The following is a 22,204-nucleotide window of genomic DNA, read 5'->3' on the forward strand; positions in this document are numbered from 1 at the left end:
AGAATGGGGAAAAAATTTGATCTCAGTGATTTCGACCATGGCATGATTGCTGGTGCCAGACGGGCTGGTTTGAGTATTTCTGTAACTGCTGATCTCCTGGGAACAGTCTCTAAAGTTGACTCAGATGGTGCCAAAAACAAAAAACATCCAGTGAGCGGCAGTTCTGCGGACGGAAACGCCTTGTTGATGAGAGAGTTCAACGGAGAATGGCCAGACTGGTTCGAGCTAACAGAAAGACTACAGTAACTCAGATAACTACTCTGTACAATTGTAGTGAGCAGAATAGCATCTCAGAATGCACAACACATTGAACCTTGAGACGGGTGGTCTACAACAGCAGAAGACCACGTCGGGCACTTTATTAGGACCATAGTGTTCCAGTCCTGAAGCTAAAATGCAGATGGAATGTGTCATAGAATGTAATTACATAACTTTTAAAGTACTATGGGTATTTCCTGCACTTGCAGTTCTTGGCGGTAGACTTCCCAGGAAGTGTTCTGACCCACACTGGGTCCCAGAGGTACATGTCGGTTGCAGCTGGGGTTACATTCATGCAGAGAGAGACATGAGTAGCCTACTACAATGTGTGACTGCTCTCAAGACAAGAGAGGAGGGCACAGACAGACAGAGGGGGAATAAAACGAAAGAGAGGCAAAAATGACTTGGAACTGTGTGGGAAGACATGGGAGGAGCTTACAAAGTATAAACTTGGATGTTTCCTTGCAGTGAGGGAGGCTCACCACGGTAAACGATGCCAAATGTATATGAAGAGGACCCGTGCACCATCACATTAACAGAACATTTGGTAGATATTCTTTAAAGTTTAATCTTCCGTAACATCCAGCGCCAGACTTACAGGCTCTGGGTTCAACTCTTCGGGAGCGCACTGCAGAAGGACTCGATGTGGTTACGCTCAACTTGCATGGGTGGATAAAATACACCTTCATATAACAATAAGACACTGTTGTTTTGAAAGAAAAAAACGTATCTTTTAAGATGATATGGTTATTGTTTTTGCTGCTCCGTGCAACCGGCGTGCTGTCGTCTTCCACCCGTGAGTATATATATATATTTAGTTACTTGTGTTCTCGTTTGGATTTGTGTCGGAATTTGACGAGTTCAAAAATGAATTTCCATGAGTAAAAGTGACATTTTCTATCATAAGCTGTAATACTTTGCGAAAGAACGTTACAAAAGAATCCACCTGAAATTTTCAATTAAAACACAATTATAGACTGGCTGTACACGCCAAGTTTTGCAGCCCTCAGTGTTTTATTTACATTATACATAGGTGTTGTTGTATATTGCCTGTTTACAAATTGGGCAACTGATGATTTCTATATTGGTGCAAGATATTGCACTATTCAAAAAGTCTGTTAGGGGTTAAAATTTCAACAGGTCTGACCATAATTTATTTAACACATGGGTTTCAGCCACAACAAAACCCTGACATCATGCTCTTCAGCTTGTTTTTGTAATACACCTGTGAGTGGAGGAAAAGTTCACCTCAAATGAACACTATCACTAATCTAACATGATGTTTTGGGGGTTGGTGAAATATAGCTGTTTGTGAAAGTCTAATTTGCCTTTAATTAACTACAGAGACAGTGTAACAGGATCAAAGAGCATACTTGGTGTGCAAATAACAAAGGGAAAAATTATTAATAGCCATAATAAAATACATTTACATTGCAAGCATTCTCCATTCCTAGGTGTTAGTGGAGGGGAAAATGAAGACTAATTACATCTAATTAAGTATTGCCTCATTCACACCTCCAGTGCCAGGCAGGGGATTAAGTGAGTGAGGTGCATGATGGTATACTACACGGCCCTCTCCTCTTGTTATACAGGCCGACCTTTGCTGGGCTTCAGTGAAATATAAACAGAGTTCAAGAAAAATGTGTAGACAGAAGTAACCTTTTAAAACATCTTTGTGGTATGACAACATGGGCAGGAATGTCCAAAGGGAGGTCACGCTGTTCACTCTCTCAGTAGTAAGATGTGCATCCAGGATAAAGAGCTGGACCGAGTTTCCTTTGGAGTTGCATCAGTGATCACAGAACTACAGGCTTACCTCATGAGACCTTCTGAAAACAAATATTCTAAAGCTCACTTCCTATTCAGACACCTAGGATAAATACTTGTAATTGCTACAGTCAGTAAACTGCTTGAAGTACAATTTTTTGTTGTTGCTGAGGAGTCTGATTTCTTTTCGATCAACTTTAGATCCTTAAATGATGAAAGCAATACAAGGACCTAGCGTGATATTGTTTCATTAGAGTTATAAGGTGAAAACCAATTTTTCTGCCTATATAGTTTCTTTCATGGGGAGGTTTCACTCTTTACGATTTCGTTTAAGGTTAGTCAATCTATCCATCTTGATGTAATTACTTGTAATCACGCAGCAGTTCCCTCTTCTCTCCCATTAACTGCACTGAATTGACACATTTTCTGACGAATTCCACACACATTGTCACATTACAAGGGTGATAATGAACTCCAAAAGGGTTTAAAAATGATAGCCTAATTGTTTGAGTTCTTATTATGCTGATTGTCTGGGATCGTTTAGCAGGAATTGAGCCTGTTTACATGCACACTAATACACTGATTACTCTCTAAAATCATGTTATTTAAAAAAAATCTGACAAGGCAAGAAATCTGCGTTTACATGACATTTGAAATAATCACGTTATTCTCTACTTTTGACGTCAAACTGTGAAGAGGCATGCATTCAACATGTGCACACATTTACCGGGTAAGGTGTTTACATGGCACGCGAATCGGCGTAATGGGCAAAAATCGATCAGGTTATTCATAAGCCGTTTATGGCCTTTACACCGATAAAGGAAAGCAGTTTATTGCGTTTACATAACTGCACACGTTATCGGCTCATTAAGCATAAATGGTGAAAGAACTTTCATGTAAACACACTGATAGTAGTCAAACTTTAGAAACTATAAAATAAAGGACAAGTCAGGCTTGAGAATCCTAGGGCAACATAGACACAATGGGTTGCAAAAGTCTTGGTAATCAGAGACAACATTGAATATCATGTGAACCAGAATCTGATTTAAATCTGGAAATAAACAAAGTTTTAGGATTTTGACAGCAAATACACTGATCAGCCACAACATTAAAACCACCTGCCTAATATTGTGTAGGTCCCCCTCTTGCTGCCAAAACAGTGCCAACCCGCATCTCAGAATAGCATTCTGAGATGCTATTCTTCTCACCACAGTTGTACAGAGTGGTTATCTGAGTTACCGTAGACTTTGTCAGTTCGAACCAGTCTGGCCATTCTCTGTTGACCTCTCTCATCAACAAGGCGTTTCCGTCCATAGAACTGCCACTCACTGGATGTTTTTATAAAGTAATTCTAGAGACTGTTGTGTGTGAAAATCCCAGGAGATCAGCAATTACAGAAATACTCAAACCAGCCTGTCTGGCACCAACAATCATCCATGCGATTATCTAATCGGCCAATTGTGTGGCAGCAGTGCAGTGCATAAAATCATGCAGATCTGGGTCAGGAGCTTCAATTAATGTCCACATCAACCATCAGAATGGGGAAAAAATGTGAAATGTGACAAATCTCATTGATTTGGACCGTGGCATGATTGTTGGTGCCAGATGGGCTGGTATGAGTATTTCTGTAACTGCTGATCTCCTGGGATTTTCATGCACAACGGTCTCTAGAATTTACTCAGAATGGTGCCAAAAAACTAAAAACATCCAGTGAGCGGCAGTTCTGTGGACGGAAATGCCTTGTTGATGAGAGAGGTCAACAGAGAATGGCCAGACTGGTTCGAACTGACAAAGTCTACGGTAACTCAGATAACCGCTCTGTACAACTGTGGTGAGAAGAATAGCATCATAGAATGCTATTCTGAGATGCGGGTTGGCGCTGTTTTGGCAGCACAAGGGGGACCTGCATAATATTAGGCAGGTGGTTTTAATGTTGTGGCTGATCAGTGTTAATGTTATGACATAAAATGAATAAGAGAAATATTAGATTTGGCACTACTTCTCTGTCACTAATCAAATAAGTTAATTTCTGACATTGACCATGTTAACTCTTGTCCAAAAGGTCAGATTTTCTTGCTTTCATTGAAGATGAAGATGCTGGTTACTTGCAATTGTTACCTTAAAGAGCCATTTCTACCTGATCTGACCCTTAAAATGAGTTTTGTTGGTGTAATCTAATATATTCATTTTGATTCAGTGATGCTAAATGTTTTTTTAAATTTTTTTTTTATTAGGATCAACCCAGTTAATTTAGACGTTCCACATTAAGCAAAATTTTTAGGTTAAAATTTTTTTACTGTGTAAGACATTATTAAATCAAGTTACACTCAATTTGTTATGCAAAATAGAAGCATTTTCAGTAGTGGTCTCAGACTTTTGGACCCCACTGTATCTCTCATCCACTAACAGCAAATAGGTACTGCACAGATATGAATTCTCTTCTCCTTTTTTGCGATCACCTCACATATCCCACATTGCTCTGATTAAGGCTGTCACTATTAACTTTTGTGAGATGCAAGTCATGAGGCCTGTCTGCCAAAGATAAGCCAAGATCTCCCTCTAAAATGTCATGTAACCAGACAAGCTAGCTTCTCTCTCCATCTCTAACCTACTGTATTTTGGCCTTTTTTAGAGGTGGCTACCATCTACCCTCAAGACCCTGCCCTTCTCATTGGCTCCAGCCTGACAGCTACATGCTCAGTGAAACCAGACCATGGACTGCATGCAGGCTCACTCTACTGGACGCTGAACGGGAAGCGTCTTCCAAGCAGCACTTATAGCATCTTAAGCCCCACTGTGCTCAGCGTTACCTTGCCTCGGCTCTCCGGGTCCCGCCAACACTCCGGAGACAACCTTGTGTGCCATAACAGTGGGGGGCATGTGCTGGCTGGCTCGTGCATCTATGTTGGCAGTGAGTCTGTCTACCATATTGTCCGTATTTATTCTAGGCTCCTCTACAACTACTGAGTATGTGTTTAATTGACTATGCGTGCAGTTTAACAAAAAAAAAAATGGATTTTGAAATGGATTTTGTGGGAAAGTCTGTAAGCCTAGAGCCTTGGGGAATATGGATCAAAGAATTAGACAATGTTTATGATTTGACCCCCGCTACTGAGCCACAGGTGCAGAATTTAAAGGGGAAGTGTGTAATTTTTAAATGTTCAAGGGGTAGTTCATTTTTGGGTTAAACATCTTTTCTTCTCATTTCCTGGCTTAATATGCAGAGGCAACTATAAGTTAGTCATTCTTAGGGTGATTCCCAGAAAAATGTAAACACTGTGGCTCTGTGGTGCTTACAAAACATTGCTCTGTTTGTTTGAGAATCCCGACCAGCCCAACGTGGCTCAACCAATGGTGTGAGTTTGCGGTCAGGACAACCTGTTTGTTTGATATTTTAATATTTAAAAAATTAAATATTTTTTAAATTTTGCTTGGTGACATTAGTTTTTGACAAGAGACAAGTGACATTGTATAACTAATCCTAGAAAATAATAATTTTTGTCTCTTTTGGTGGCATTTTTGCCCAGAGCCCCCCTTAACTTCTGACCCTGAATTACACTCTTGAAATAAATCAAAATTGATTTTTTGGGGTAAGTCTGTAAACCTAGAGCCTTGGGGAATATGGGTCAGAACTAAAAGTATTAGACAGTCTTTATGATTTGACCCCTCTGCAAACGAGCCACAGTTGTTGCAGTCTTTAATGTTTCCTGACCGTCCACCAATGAATTCTGGAGTTGTATAAGCCCCTTAAGATTGCTATCTGTTCCACTGTTATGCTTTTAGCACTTACAGAATATGGTCCATTATAAGCACTTCCCTCAGCTGACACATATGACAGAACAAATGCGCTTCATTTGTCAAGTTAAATGGAATGGTGGCAGTATGGAAAATTACAAACGCAGACAAATACAAAGACAAAAAGTGTGTGTGAGAGAGAGAGAGAGAGACAAAGTTAAGGTTAAAGAAGTGAGTGTCTGCATTGCAAAATATTCCTTCAGGATATTTGTCATGTTTTCCTCTAAAATACCCTTACAGATACACATTCTTACCTTGGAAAGACAAATTTTGTAATATAATGAGATCTGTTTTCAGACAATATCTAAAATGTTTATTTTTTTAAACCATTGGTAAATAGTTTTTTATGTTTTAAACATAAACCTTGCACATTTTGTTTTCATTATGCTTAAAGGATTTAAGCATAATGGGAAAAAATAGGATTTAAAACAAGTTTTAAATGTCAACAACATTTTTTGAAATGCCAAGACCATTCCATTTGTTCCAGACCAAAAAAATGCAATTTCAATGTTTGACAAATTTCAGTCAATTTGCCAAAAAACATTTACCCGAATGGGAGAAAGTCATTTATAAATGACAGCACAAAAAAAAAAAAAAAAAAGTCATATGTAGCAAATACATTTTGAAAAATGATTTCAGATTTTATTTTATACTTCAAATATAAGGTAACAACATTTTTTTCCAGCTGTAATTTTATAATTAGAAACCCACAGAGGGTTCAAACAAGAATTTGGCCATGGGGTAAGATAAATCAACTTAATTCAATATATAAAGAAGTCTTAGTAAAAAAACAAGTCTTATTATCTTATGAAAATGCTTATGAAACATTATTTTTACATTTATCTTTGGATATTTATACTGGAAAACAAGACAAAAATACTCATTAAGAAAGTGATTCTTTTGCAGTGAGGGCATTTGAAAAAAAGACTGAAAGCCAGAAACGGATGCAGACATAGTCATAATGTGTGTGTGTGTGTGTGTCTGTGTGTGTGTGTGTGTGTGTGTGTGTGTGTGTGTGTGTATGTGCATGAAGTGGAGTGTTGATTTAAGCAGAACTTTTTGTGTCTCCGAGGTATCCTCTATAATGTTTGTTTTGTATAATCACATTCTTACACTCTGTGTCTTTTGTTGTCAGCTGAATGGAATCTTGGCCCAATTCCTTAACTTAAATGAGGATGACAGCTTAAGGCACTAGTCCATTATTGAAAATATTAAACACGAGATCCAAATTTACCCTATCTTACTGTGAATGATTTATCAGTGCACATTATTCCAAATATAACTTGCACCGCCTCTGAATCATCTTTTCATTGAAGCTTACATATCCAAGCACTCAACTCCTACCCTCCAACCATGACAGAAACCACTTTTCACGATCCAATCAATTTTATTCAATCAATTCAAATAAAATCTAGTCCAGTCTTACATTTTTCTTCATTGAATGTCCTGTTTTGCTCAAATACGTCTAATTATGGAAATAAAATGGGTTGAGAATGCTGTTTCTTGTTGATTTTTTAAAATTTGTATTTACTTAACTTTCTTCCATGCTACTTGAGAAGACATTTTTTTAGGAATGTTGTCACACCTATTTTTTCAATACAATGGAAGTGAATGTTGAATGAGGCTGTCTGTCCCTAATGTTTTGTCTAACATCTTTCTCCGTGCGCCACGGAAAAAAGGAAGTTATACAGGTTTGGAACAAAATAGTGACAGAATTTTCAAGCCCTATTTTCAGACACCCTGAACATCTACGTTTTCATCTAATTATTTTACTTATACCATTTGGTCTCATTCAAAATGCAATTTAAAGCATTTAGTGTACCTTCAATTAGATAACACATTTTGACAGCACATTGAAAGCTAATTATCTTCACTTTGTTTTTTTAGTGCCTCCTGAGAAACCCATTAACCTTACTTGCTGGTCTAGGAACACCAAAGACCTCACCTGTAAATGGACCCCTGGGGGCCAGGGGGAAACCTTTGTCAAGACAAAATACACTCTCAAATACAAGCTCAGGTCAGTGGCACAGGTCAATCACACTCATTTTAATGCCTCTTCCCAAATTCATGCCTTATCTTGTTTGGATATTTAAAGTTCTTACATGCCCATTTACTGGAGGACAGTGTGAGGATGTTTAGGGAGGTTTAGGTTTGAAACTAATTCGTTCTGATGGGCAGATGCCAAACTCATAGTTTGTCAAAGACAATTATTTGTCAAAAGACACATTTTATTTTATAAAATAATTTTATTTTATATTTGATAAATGTTATTGCTATTTTATTGCTCTTTACCTGATTTTGAATAATAGCATTTATAAGGAAACCTTCTATAGATTTCAGCACTGTTGTTGACCAGGTATAAATACCACTATGAATGTATTGTGTCCAAAAAAACAATTGGCACATATTACATTTTCATTGCATTTGCCATATGCTTTTATGCATTAGTATGTGTGCTCCTTGGGAATTGAACCCATAACCTTGACATTGCTAGTGCTATGCTTTACCAGTTGAGCTACACTAAAAACATTAAACATTAGAAAATAAACCATCCTGTTTGCATACATAGGTGGTATGGGCGAGAAAAGGAGTGTGAAGACTACAATGTAGAAGATCCATACACATGCTACATCCCCCGCGACCTCGCCCTTTTCACGCCCTACGAGATATGGGTGGAGGCCTTTAACCAACTCGGAACCGCCACATCTGACATCATCAACTTGGATATCCTAGACGTGGGTGAGTGTGTGACCTTTGACCCCTTTAAGGCGCAAGCCCCAGGTGTTTTTTTCATGGGCGGCTTGCAACATGAGAGAATCACGTGCAGCTTGAGAGTGCCACTCCTTGTAAAGCTGTGTGGAGGCGTGACGAATTGCAGTGGTCCGTTACAGTGTCATCAGTATCCCTTTGCCTCATATCTGCCCACCTACTCGCACATACCATAAAAACTTTTACGGTCGAGTGGAATTTTTTGCAAATTTTTCGCTAATCCCAGTACCATGACCTGCCTGAGGCTGGTGTAATAGTAATAGTTTTGTTGAATCCTTAAGATCTTATCTTTGAGTGCAGGCCAAGCTTGCGGATAATCTCTTCAAATAGACATTTAAGCTACACACATGTTAATAAAAATGGTATTAGTGTTGCTATAACTTGAATCAGGGGGAATTTTGACTTGGCAAGACATTTTAAAGTATTTTAAATTAAATTTGAATTGCCTGAACGTACACTAAAGCCACTCTTCCTTGAAAGTGAGATTCTTGTGTTGTAAACTTTTACATCCTGTGTGTATAAATCAGTGTAACTGCACCTGAAGGGGGAGGCAGGGCAATTGAATGGAAAAGTGCAGGTGGGTGCTGTTCGAAACATGCCATAGTTATGACACAGCCACCACACCTAGTGCCTCCACCGCCTTACCACATGTTACCACTTAATTAAACAACACTTTTGAGCAACTATAATTAGTTTGGATTTAAAGCATTTTGTATCATTTCAGTGTTATTCTGTAGTGATCTGATCACAATCCATGGACAAAGCAGAAAAATAAAGAGCTAGAATAGAATAGAAAAGTATATTGGGGAGAATCTATAGATCAGATTGTATCAGCCAAGAACAGAAAGCTGAGGCTGCAGTGGGCAAAGGCTCAACAAAACTGGACTGTTGAAGACTGGAGAAATGAAGCCTGGTCTGATGAATCTCGATTTCTGCTGAGGCACACAGATGGTAGGGTCAGAATTTGGTGACAACAGCATGAATCCATGGACCCAACCTGCCTTGTGTCGACAGTCCAGGCTGGTAGCAGTGGTGTAATGATGTGGAGAATGTTTTCTTGGCACACTTTGGGCCCATTAATACCAATAAATCATTGCTTGAATGCTACAGCCTATTTGAGTATGGTTGCTGACCATGTGCAACCATTGCCTACTTCCAGCATGATAATGTACCATGTCACAAAGCAAAAGTCATCTCAAACTGGTTTCATGAACATGACAATGAGTTCACTGTTCTTCAGTGGCCAATTGAACACCTTTGGGATGTGGTAGAGCAGGAGATTCACAGCATCTACAGAGATGTGTAGTGTGCATAGTGTATAGTGTGATGCAGTCAGGTCTACATGGACCAGAATCTCAAAGGAATGTTTCCAACATCTTGTGGAATCCATGCCACGAAGAATTGTGGCTCATTTTGAGAGCAAAGGGAGGCCCTACCCAGTATTAGTATAGTGTTCCTAATAAAGTGCTCAGTGAGTGTAACTTTACAAAGATGTTTAAGTCTTGTGGCTATACTTTTGAAACAATGTGTATTTTAACATTTATGGACTGGCCCCATTCACTTGCATTGTAAGTACCTTACTGTAACTGCAATTTTTGCTTTTTTTAAAATAAGCTAGGGATGAGTGGAAATAATTTTTTGGGGAAATTTAACATTTTGCCACAAATACTGACGATTGAGCTTAAAGGGGTCAAGAAATGGAGAATAACAGTTTACTTGATATTTAGACATACAGTATAAGAGGTAACTGTACTATAAAAACATAATGCAAATTTCAGTCCTCAAAACTTCCTCCTCAGTCTAAAAAGAGCATTTATAGTTGCCATCCAGCTGAAATGTCTCATTTTGAAATCTGTCTGTTCGTGACATCATGAAACATTAATCATTTGTATTTACACATCCCACAACATGCGTCATCGCACCCTTGGCCCTGCCCACTGGCATGCAATTCAAGTCAAGAGAGCAGGGTTTCTGTGGCTAACAATTCCAAACATAACACCTATGGGGACTCATCTGGACTATTTTGGATTTTTTAAAATATATATATTCATGCACTAGACAGACATCTTTGACTGCTTGATACATATCTCATGCCATTTTTAAAAGATGCGGTGTCAAGTTAAAACTCTGAAAAGGAGAAGCAATTCTCTTTCATTCAGCTACTGCCTGTGTTGCTTTGAGCACAAACACGTCATGGACGCATTCTTTCGCCCATCTGCGCTATTTTTAATTGTTGTATGTAAACATAGGACGTCTTTGACGATGGATGTCTTTGACCATTTCGGTGTGTTCACTTTGATGTATGCCTCAGGGCGCCTTCAGTATGTATGTGTGTAATTTCACCGTTCTTTGGACTATGTATGTGCATTTTTGTTTTTTGTTTTTTTCGGCTCATGTCAGCATGGATTGCTTGTGAACAGACAAAATACGTTTCAAGCTTTGCAAAGGAACTGTTATTGAAGGAGGGGGCAGGTAAAAACACTTCAAAAATGTAAGTAAAGCATTTCATTCATGAATATTTCAAACGTTATGACTGTTTGATAGTTTATGGTGCTGATTGATAACAATTGTGCTTGAGATGAACAGTTTAATATATTTAGATGCAATGTGTTGGATGTGCGTTATGTGTAAACCCTGCAATTTTGTTTTATAATGTTCTTCCAATTGAGTTTGCTGAATTTGAGGGGCTGCATGATGTTAGCCAATCAGATCAGTGGGTGTTTATGTTGAAGTTTTAAGGAGGCACTTAGGCCATAACCGAGCGTTTCAGACAGAGGGCCAAAAACAGGGTGGAAAATGGTGCAAACAAACTTTCACAACATTATCAGTGGACCTCAGGGAAGATAATAAAATTATAAAAAATAGCACTTCATGACCTCTTTAAGGTGGTTTTCATACTGGATACTTTTGCTGTGGTCCGAATTCGAATGAGATTGTTCCCGCCGCCCAGCTTGATCTTCATCAACTTGCGCCATCACAAAGGTGCACATGATGGAGAACACAATGTGGGTTGCTATATTTGTGTGTTTTTTATTGATTTGGTACCATTATGCACACCACAGTGAATGACACTTGCACCTCTGTGCGTCGTATGCCATAATTTAGCAGATATGCAGTGTTGGGTAAGTTACTTATAAATAGTAATCCATTACAAATTTCAAATTATTTCTCTAAAATTGTAATCAGATTACTTTTCTAATTACTTAATTGGATAAGTAATCACTTTACTAATTACTTCAAAGTTACTTGCTAAGACATTTTTCCACTAAACAAATTCAGAATAATGTCTATATTTCTTCCTTGTTCATTGTTACACACAAGTCATAAACTCAGCACCTCACATTTTTCCTTCACAATGACTCATTATGGGTCCATAATTAATGTATTATACATAAATAATATATTAGAAATAAGTATAACCCTTTAATGTACTTAAAACTAATTAAATTAATTGAAAGTCATTAACTGCAATCTGATTACAAGAATTTTAAATGTAATGCATTACACTACTTTTTTTTTTACTAAAAAGTAATTAGACTAATTACATTGTAATTGGATTATAATCAACACTGGTTGCGAGCAGTGCATTTGGAGCCCTGCTTACATTGCACGCTCACTCAGGCATGTATCTAAAAGGCAGCTCTTCTACATTTACATTTATGCATTTGGAAGACGCTTTTATCCAAAGTGACTTATAGTGCATTAAGGGTATACATTATTTCAGTTTGATGTTCCCTGGGAATTGAACACATGGCATTGCTAGTGTCATGCTCTACCAGTTGGGTATAGGAATGCTTTTGTGTCCCACAACATTCCCCTGCTACTCATAGTGCACGTGTTTTTGTACAATGGATGAAGCATCATACTTATATCGGCAAAAACGCATGCACTAGTTATTTTACCTCCTGAAAAAGTGCCGACCCTAGTTCGGGTTATATTGCAGCTGAACTCAGACCACCTGCTATAACTAGTCATGGGTTCAGTACCATGGTCCACTCCTGGGTTCGCAAAACCGCTTTCATATTACCAATTTTTCATGCAAACCATGCTCTGTTTCGGACTAAACTGCCAGTGTGAAAGCCCCCTAAGTTGTATTGAACAGGGGAACAATCCTCAAATCTTAAAGCCATTGTCATGACAAACAATCTCAAAATTTTGTCTTTCCTTCTCCCAGTGACAACAGACCCACCGACTGATGTAACAGTGAGTCGAGTGGGCGACCTGGAGGACCAGCTGACTGTGCGATGGGAAACACCACCTGCACTCAAAGACTTCCTCTTTCAGGCCAAGTACCAGATCAGATACAGACTGGAGGACAGCAGTGACTGGAAGGTACAGTAGCTTTCAGTCAAGGAGTACACACCATCTTCTCATCACCACATTCATTTTCATATGCTCATTATCCTCATTACCACAACCCACAACCACACCCACCTACTCATTACACTCATTACCATAGTCATTACAAAGTCCACTACCACACCCACTTCCATTCTTAATGTAAATTACACATGGATGGGAGTTAATATCAGTTACTCGATTTTAAAGCATTTCCAGAGTAGATAGTGGCACAATGATTAATTAGAGGGGTTCAAATGATAACAGCAATGTTTCAGTAGAATTTGGAGTGTTTGTATTACTTGTCTGAAATGTCATTCCCAACTGTAACAGAACAGCACATGGTTTCCAGTCCTCTGGCCATGGAAGAGTCCGGCAAAACTTTAGGGTTTCAAATAAACTTAGGCATTTGCTGTCCTGATTTCGCTCATATGGATCCAATCAGTTGGCAGGTTTTCCTTCTGTAACTAGGCAGAGTTGGGTTACATAATGTTTTTCTTACCCATCATTGTGCTGTCAGTTGCACAGTCCTACCTAGTTAGCCAAGTCAAAATATGACACTGACCATGAAAAGCACATCATTAACAGATGATAAGCTGTTTTTAAAGCACATTTAGGGAGTCCTATTATCGCCCGGTCCATTCTGTCCTTGTAGACCCACAGATTGCTTACATAGTCTTTACAAAGGGAAATAATTACCCAGCAAGCCTGTTACACAGCAACCTGATGATGTTAACATTCTGCCACTCATCACGTTCCAATTGTAATGATGGTCCTCAGATTATGGAGCCATGCATGTTAACCATGTTTGTTGTTTTTGAAATTTGAGTCTGGAAATGGAGTGCAGAAAGGGACTGATTCAGCGGTACCAGGATTGTAAATAATTACAGGGGGCCAGGCCCCTATTATCCCTCTCTGAGCCATTTCGACATTCCTGCATTTGAATCCTGGCTATACCTCTGCTTTGGGCTAGGACATGTATAGAATATTCGTGATGTATTCACAATTATTTTGGTCATAATTCAAGCAATGTTTTGAATGCACATTTTCGTGGCCATTAAGTTTCTAAAAGAGATGACAGATGCCAAGTTTCGTGATCCTTTCATTTTGCGAGTATAAAAGCATTAAGAGAGATGTTTTATATAGCGGCTTTAGTTTTTTAAAATTTTATCCCGTTTTCTCCCCAATTTGGCATGCCCAATTCCCACTACTTACTAGGTCCTCGTGGTGGCGCGGTTACTCACCTCAATCCGGGTGGCAGAGGACAATTCTCAGTTGCCTCCGCTTCTAAGACAGTCAATCCGCGCATCTTATCACGTGGCTCGTTGTGCATGACACCTCGGAGACTCACAGCATGTGGAGTCTCATGCTATTCTCCGCTTTCCACGCACAAATTACCACACGCCCCATTGAGAGCGAGAACCATTAATCGCGACCCTCCCTAGCAACCGGGCCAATTTGGTTGCTTAGGAGACCTGGCTGGAGTCACTCAGCATGCCCTGGATTCGAACTCACGACTCAAGGGGTGGTAGTCAGCGTCAATCTATTAAATAGATAATTCAATACAATTATCTATTTAAATTAAACTAATACCCCCACGGCTTCAGTTTAATTTAAATAGATAAAACAGCATTAGAGCTGGCAAGTTTTACTAATTGCCATAAATCAGATCAATCTATATAATTTATTGCATGATGTGCAAATTAATTGAATTAATTGCAATTAATCGCGTATAATCAGTATTTACTGAGAAAGGCCCCCAGTTAAAGATAATTTAGGATATAATAATCAAACTAATTATAAATATTATAAATATTATAATTCAGATACATTCATATACATATATTGTAGCAGCAGACAAGGAAAGCATTTCTAGACAATATAAAAAGTGGCTTCAAAGTCAAAATATTGTTTGTTTATACATATTATTCATCTAATTCCGTCTTTGCGATTTTTAATTGTTGGTCTATAGACCTTATTCACGTTAGCGCTATCTTTGGTTTTTAATGGGAATGACAACGAGGCTGTGATAGATAGATGTGTGTTAAATTGTTGTTGGATCGTTCCGTGGACAAATCATTGATAAAACATCTGACCAAGAACATTCATTATACAAAGAACTCCAGACAACATGAATTGTGGAAAATCAGATGTAATCTAGGAGCTTTGTTCAACTTTTTTACCATTCGTGCCATTGAAGAGATTGTAAGTCTATCCTTTACAGCCTTGTTTTCATTCCCATTAAAAATCAAAGATGGCGCTAGCGTGAATAATGTCTATTTAGTAATGCTTCAGACAGACGCTTTTGGAATGTCTCACTTTGGTTGTGTCGCATTAGTTTCACTAGTTTTGAAATTTGTGTTTCGAAAGCCCTGCTTTTTTTTGTGCTCGGTCCAGCTGGCTTTGAGCGCAAAATCGCATTATATCTGGAAGGCTGTGCTGCCTGCTCGTTGGTTTGACGAGGTGGGTTGCCTGTACAGCTGGAGCGCTGACTGCCCCCTACTGCCATAATTTCACAAAAACTTCAAGGTGGTACACCGAGCTTGAATTGCTCCGATGGTAGGAACATTCCGTATTACGGAATTTAATTTTTTAAATGTCATTCCTTATTACGCGTGAATTTTTTTAACAAGTTATTTTTCATATAGTAATTGTGCTAAATTAGTATGTTAATTTGAATGCCCTAATCAAGTTGTAACTTTTTTAGTTACATCGCCCAAACCCTTCTTCTGCTTCAACATGCAGCATTTAGAATGGATGTTAGTAGAGGAGGCGTCAATGGGGCTGGCATGGTATTGTCTACATATTGTTGATGTTATCTTTACCCATCAAATTACTCAAACTGTAATAAGTAATAGATAACAGATTTCCTCTCAGGGTAGTTTTGGCGCTTGCTGTGTAGAGTAGAGCCAAAAAGTCAGTCCAATTGTTTATGTGTGTGTGTCCCTGTCATTTACCCGCTGGGCCTGGTGTCTGTGTGTGTAATTCTTTGTCTGATATACATTGGTATATCCCCCAGCACCACAAAGGGGGGATTTTTTGTTCTTCCTCTTTGTAGATGAGCTTGTGCGAGCTTGCTCAAGGATTTGAACGTGAATGGCTTTTATTTCACATAGAGAACACTGAACAACACAATTTAGTGAAGTGTGTGGTATCTGGGTGCTGTATGTCTTTGATGTGTAACAGACTGTTTTGGGTGTCTATCTTTGCAGGTGGTGGATGATGTCGGGAATCAAACTTCCTGCAGGTTGGCAGGTTTGAGGCCTGGCACAGTGTATTTTGTGCAGGTGCGCTGTAATCCAGTAGGGATCCTGGGCTCCAGGAAAGCGGGCATATGGAGTGACTGGAGTCACCCGACTGCAGCCTCAACACCACACAGTGGTAAGAGAAATATCACTTACAGTATCCTGTATAGAGCTTCACATGCATTTTACTTTATACATACAATAAATTTATGAAGTGTTGTGTAACACAAAATTATGCAGACAAAGTTTTCACAACATTTTCTGAAACTAATTCACTGCAGCAACCTTTTAAAAAAATGACACCTGGTTTGTTACATGTATCACTGCAGTTCAGAGGTGATGCTAAAAGAGAGTTAAATGTGCTCTCAAACAGATGAGGTTTTTAAGATTTTGAAGGAAATTACAAGCTTGAAAAAGCTTGTAAATGTGGTTGGTTATGTAATGCAAACATTAAAAGGAATCGTGCAATAGTAAACGTGTTTTGATGTCATAAAATAGTTTTGTGTGAGGAACTAAGCGAAAAGTTAGTGTTTATGAACTGACTATCTACCGTTTTACTCCTGATTTGTATGAAAGTGAATAAAAGTAATTGTTGTTGCGCCTCTAGTGTTTATTTCACCAGGAAACTGCCACGATACATACAGTGAGCCACGTGAAAATCGTTTTGACAAAAATGTAGGCATAGTAACATGATTCTAAAACCAGGTGGCAAAAATCCAATCCAGTGGTCTTAGAGTAACCCCTTATGTTGGCCACAATGTTGACATCAAATTACCAGCCAAATACTGCTTGCTTTATAAACACTTTTGATACCAACATAAATTTAAATGTTGTTCCAGGCTAGTTTTTGTTAATTGATGCAAAAAAATTTTTTTTTATATATAATACTGGTAAACCAGTATGATCTTTCTTGTGAGGCTGCATGATCAAGGACATCTTGCTGGTTAAGCTAGTTAAGATGTCTGGTGAGGATACCAGCACAACAGCATCCCATTCTGAAGGTCAGCATCCAAAACACAACATATCCAAAACACCAGTATAGTGTGCCTGGTTAAATGGTAGCAGTGAGAGCCGGTCCATATTAAAGTGCAAATTGGATTGAGACATTTTCTGTCCGTTATCATATTTTCACATTTTCAATATGTCATGCAGTCTACCCTATAATCAGATACATATTTCCAAGACAATGCTCAGTCCAGCAGACACCAATTAGCACATGCAACGCATTACTTGAGTCATACATCTCCTCATTATGTGGCTTGCCAGAGAGCCACAGGGAGTGTTTGATATATTTTTTCAGAGGATTGTTTCTGAAGATTAACAGATTAACTCCTCTGCACATTAACTCTTCTGGAGCGCTCCACATCTGGAGCTCAGAAACCTGCTGTTTATTTAAAATGGAAAAGGATTTATTTTTAGCCCAACTTGTGTTTGGTTCCCTGCGTAAACCGCGGGCTTCATCTGTGTGATAAGCATGATGCAGGTATGATTGGTGCTTGTCTTTATGGATGGTCACCCAGAGGAAAATGTTATTGCCCAGAGGTTTGCTCTTTACAGCTCAGGAGACTTAATGGAATTCTCAGATGTTTCTTTTAAGTACGAACATCATCTCAGATGGCTTTCCTTAAATTCCTTTGGAGAAATACAAAATAGAACTACTAATGAATATATACTATTAAAAATGTACAGTAAAAGTATATTGATAATTGAAAGTGAGTGTGGAAAACGTAGCTCAGATAATTATGTCTTCGAAGAATTTGATGAGAAATATTTGAGTTTATATTGAAATCTCTGACTTTTGATTGCAGACTTAGGTATCTTGGCAAATCTGAGTTTGTTGAAATACAGTACTGTGTGGACGTTTTAGACACTTAAGATGTTTCACAAAAACATTTGTCTTAAGATGGTTATTTATATCTTTAGCTTAGTGTGTCAATAGGAAATATAAATGTTAGACTTCCAAACATTTATTTTGCAAATAGAAAAGATTAGAATAGAAGAACAGGGAGCCCTGCAACAGATGGCATGGCCCCCACAGAGCCCTTCACTGAACATCGTGTCAGTCTGAGATTACATGAAGAGACAGAAGCAGTTGAGACAGCCTAAATAGATAGAAGAACTGTGGCAAATTCTCCAAGAGGCTTGGAACATCCTATCTGCCAACAACCAATAAAAACTGTGTCCAGGTGTACCTATCAGAATTGGTGCTGTTTTGAAGTCAAAGGTGGTCACACTTTGTATGATGTTAATTGATCAATGAAAACTATTTAGATAACTGCTGTTATCAAACTATTAACATTATTTTTGAAGACATCCTCACTATGGAAAATTTTTCACTTTTGCACAGTACTATATCTTCTGAAACGGGGTTCTTTTCTCGGGAAAAACATCTGAGAAGCACCAGATTTGATGTCCATTTGCTCTGAGTAGCACCAGCAAAATGTCCGTTTGCTCTCCATTTAATCTTTCTGGGAGATACAATTGAATTTTTCCTAAAGGCTTGTTTATTTTTGTTGCAGAGCGGCTGCTGACAGGGTCATGTGACTCGAAGGCGGGGCAGCAGAACTCAACGTTGCGGCGGGACTTGAAGCAGTTCTTCGGCTGGGTGCGCAAACATGCCTATGGTTGCAGCGGTATGAGTATCAAACTTTATGATCAGTGGCGGGTCTGGCTGCAGAAATCTCACAAAACACGCAACCAGGTAGGTAAGAAGCTTTTAATTTGTGTTCTACCTCTCTTTAACTCGAATTCCCATTAATTGAGTGTCTGGTTTTCCTCAACATTAGTTTCTTCGACTTTGTTATGCTACGAATATTTGCTCTCATAACATTGTGACGGAATCCAATGCCTTGACTTATTTGAGTTTCCCGAGTCAATTTAATTGAAGTGTTTCTTGTGTTATTGTATGGTTTCCTGTGTTTTGATTGGTAACCACACAAGTAAATAACATAAGGCAACTCAGATAATTTTTCATAAACCGTTGAAGAAACTGGACCATTTAAATAAACTTGAGTAATGAAGTTCTTAAGTTAGTTAACGCAGAGTATGCAAACAGACAATTCATGCATATCGTTCTATACATGTATTCAGTTATCGAGTTCACTTCTGTCAGATTCCAGTGTAATCTTGTTTTGGAAATGACAGGGTTTGACCTTAAACGACAACAAACACTGACACTGGCACAAATAAATGCACTCGAGAATAAACCCAGCAGAGACCATTTGCCCTTTCATGTGTCTCTAGTGTGTTGTGGTCAGTCTGTTCTGTGAAACAATTCAACCCAAATGCTTGTCAGCATCACAAAAGAGTTTTTGAGAAGAGATGATCCACCAAAACATCATGATGTTTCCAATGAGAAACCCTTAGCAATTCATGACAAAAGTTATACAAATCTCTAAACATTTCTTCCGCAAATATGCCAAGACTTTTAGCTATACTTTTTCACCTGCGTAATCCGTGACGAATCCATGATCTTAGATTGTTTTTGAATGGCTATTTGAAGCCTTTCATGTGCTGTGAGCATTTATCTGATTACTGTAATATTGTCTGCTTTCAGGTTCTTCAAGGAGATAAATCATAGCACGTCACTTCTGGCAGGCAGAACACTTTAACAACAACAGCACACTGTGGAAGTACTCACATTTTCCAGACCACTCCTTGGCTCAGTGCAAGAAAGTTCAAGTACAGCTGGACTCAAAAGTGACAGGCATTTGGTCCCTTGGACACAGTCTAAATTGTGCAGTTTTCAAAAATGCCTTGTAATAGAGGAAAACAATCTGTTAAACATCTTTCTTTGATAATCGCCATGGAGACCATATGGATTATATCCTCGCAACTCGTTTTTAGAGGAGACAAGTTCCGATTGTGTCGGGGGCACCAATTTCACATAATTTGCACATTTACTCTTGAGGATGATGATGCCCAAGCCATGCTTAGCCGAAGTGACACATGGTCTATATGTGGGCCTGTGACTTTTTTATAAAGTTTCTGCCAACTGCTAACTTTAGCCGACCTGTATGTTCATGAGAGGTTCCTCATGGACAAATGGAAAATGTCAAAAGTTCTCTCAACAAACGTTTTGTGTAACTTCAAGGAAACTGGAAGAATAGTATTGTCATAGACCATCTAGTTTTACCAAAGGTATCTTTCACAAATGTTCTAGCATTACAATTGTGACTATACTGCAGCAGTTTACATAAAGAAAATTTGACAGGTATACCTCACAGAAGATATTGTCACAGTCTGAAACGTCTTGTACATGCCATAAAATACACACTATGCCACGCAATACTCAACATATCAATTCTCGGATCTAAGAGTGGGTTTGTTGCAACTGTCAATGTAATTTCTAAGTCTCGCTGCATTTTTGTGAAGTTATAAAGGAGGACCCACTAAAAAACTACATTCAGGACAAAGTTAACTTGTTGGAACTCCAGAGTGAACTCCGTAAATGGCTATTTAATGAATGGAGAGGAAAGTTTCAGCCAACAAATGTTCTCTCTTGTGTTTTTAATTGTTGCAGTTGAAATGCAAAACTGTAACTGTATTTGTAGCATTGAACTGTTTGAAAATAATTTTATTTTACTGCTTTTATTTTTGTACTGAATTGCATCTGCATATTTAAATTTAAAGTTTTGTTTTGACTCTTAAGTTATGTGTAGGTAGATTATATTATTATTGACTGAATTGTTAAACTCTTAATATTGTTCATAAAATCCTTCTTTGAGCTAAACCGTATGAACATGGTTCATTTTTATGTTTACATTTTTATGTTTATAGTACTTTAGAAGTACTATAAAGTAACTTATATTCCAAACAGGTCCAGAAATAGCCAAAAATTGCACAAAACACAAAAGTGCTTTGCCAGATAGAGCAAAAGCATGATTCTCTGCAGGGAAGAAGATTAATGTGTGTACGAACAGTTGTCTGGTTAAATTAGCACTCTTACACTGGCCTCTTCCATGGTCAGTATTTCATACTTCTCCCTAAGTGACACTCACAAAGAACAGAAAATAAAATGCTTTAGGCCATTGGGTTTAGAGTCCTTAACATTTCAACCCTGTGATTTCATCATATTGTCTAGCGTGACTCAGAACTGCCAAGTCCAATTGTAGCAACGCTTTAAATCACAAAATAAAATAGTCTTTGCTATTCTAAGGATTGTAACAATGATCTCACCTGTAACAGTTATCCCTTTACTGGCTATTGGAGTATTATTTCACAGTATTGTTTCACAAATAAGTGTTTGCAAAGTGAGACCGCCGGCACTTTCATGGTACAGCGATCAATATTATTCTGAGGATCAAGTTGCAGAATTACATTCCCTGCTTTTTATTTAAAGTTCTTCTCTTAAGCTCTTGGAGTGCATGTTATGTATGATTTAACATACCAGTTATATGAAAACCAGGTGACAGTTAGGTTTAGATGCAGATTCATAGCGTTAAATTTTCTTGATTCTGTCGTAACTTGACCTACACTGCCTTAGCCTTCTCTGGCTGCTTTCCAGAGGTCAGCTGTTGTGTTGCCTTCTTCTACATGACTCACCGAGCCCAGCGATAGAGCAGGTTAATGTTTAATGTCCGCTCACTGGTCAGGGATGACGTCTCTGATTTCAGGCACCAGATGCACTTTCTTAGATTGCTAATTATTTTAATTTTTTTCTCAGTATAGAGCTGCCTAACGGCAATGGCTTCAATGAATATTAAAGCAATGTATAGTTATTTTAAAGTAGCCAAACTAGTTAAATCAGTCTCTGTACCATAATTAATGTTACATAAGAGAGAGAGAAACTTGATCTGGGACATCCTACTGCAAAAGTATGCCACTGAAAAAAAAAAAGAGCGCAAGTTTCCAGAAGTTACATTTGTTTTAAGTAATAGTTGAATGAGTGTCGATGGAGAACATCAAACATGGAATGTTGTCATAGTGGAATATTTTTTTCACATTTGATTTTCTTGACAAAAAATGGCTCTAACAACAAAATGTAAAGATTTCTGGGGGAATATGGGGGACAAATTTGGGAAAAGTTGTCC

The 22,204-nt window shown here is 38.3% G+C and overlaps 1 protein-coding gene across 2 annotated transcripts; it reads left to right on the forward strand.

Annotated features, from left to right (window-relative positions):
• The first annotated feature begins 499 nt into the window (after window positions 1-499).
• On the forward strand, window positions 500-21,179 carry crlf1a (cytokine receptor-like factor 1a). 2 transcript variants are annotated; one of them, XM_051700514.1, is made up of 8 exons: window positions 500-1,054; window positions 4,658-4,936; window positions 7,708-7,837; window positions 8,390-8,559; window positions 12,764-12,921; window positions 16,140-16,308; window positions 18,692-18,877; window positions 19,729-21,179. In XM_051700514.1, exons 1-8 carry the CDS (start codon window positions 997-999, stop codon window positions 19,743-19,745), a joined length of 1,167 nt encoding a protein of 388 aa, XP_051556474.1. In that variant the 5' UTR covers window positions 500-996; the 3' UTR covers window positions 19,746-21,179. The 2 variants fall into 2 exon arrangements, with proteins under 2 accessions (XP_051556474.1, XP_051556473.1); XM_051700513.1 differs by having other exon boundaries at window positions 18,692-18,873; window positions 19,729-21,175.
• Window positions 21,180-22,204: the final 1,025 nt, after the last annotated feature.

The sequence above is a fragment of the Myxocyprinus asiaticus genome, chromosome 6 (assembly GCF_019703515.2).
Source record: "Myxocyprinus asiaticus isolate MX2 ecotype Aquarium Trade chromosome 6, UBuf_Myxa_2, whole genome shotgun sequence".
Lineage (NCBI taxonomy): Eukaryota > Metazoa > Chordata > Actinopteri > Cypriniformes > Catostomidae > Myxocyprinus > Myxocyprinus asiaticus.

Coding starts and splice junctions, on each gene's coding strand:
- crlf1a (XM_051700513.1), top strand. CDS start 997: ATGATATGGTTATTGTTTTTGCTGCTCCGTGCAACCGGCGTGCTGTCG. Junction 1,055..4,657: donor CGTGCTGTCGTCTTCCACCC/GTGAGTATATAT, acceptor GGCCTTTTTTAG/AGGTGGCTACCATCTACCCT. Junction 4,937..7,707: donor CTCGTGCATCTATGTTGGCA/GTGAGTCTGTCT, acceptor TTGTTTTTTTAG/TGCCTCCTGAGAAACCCATT.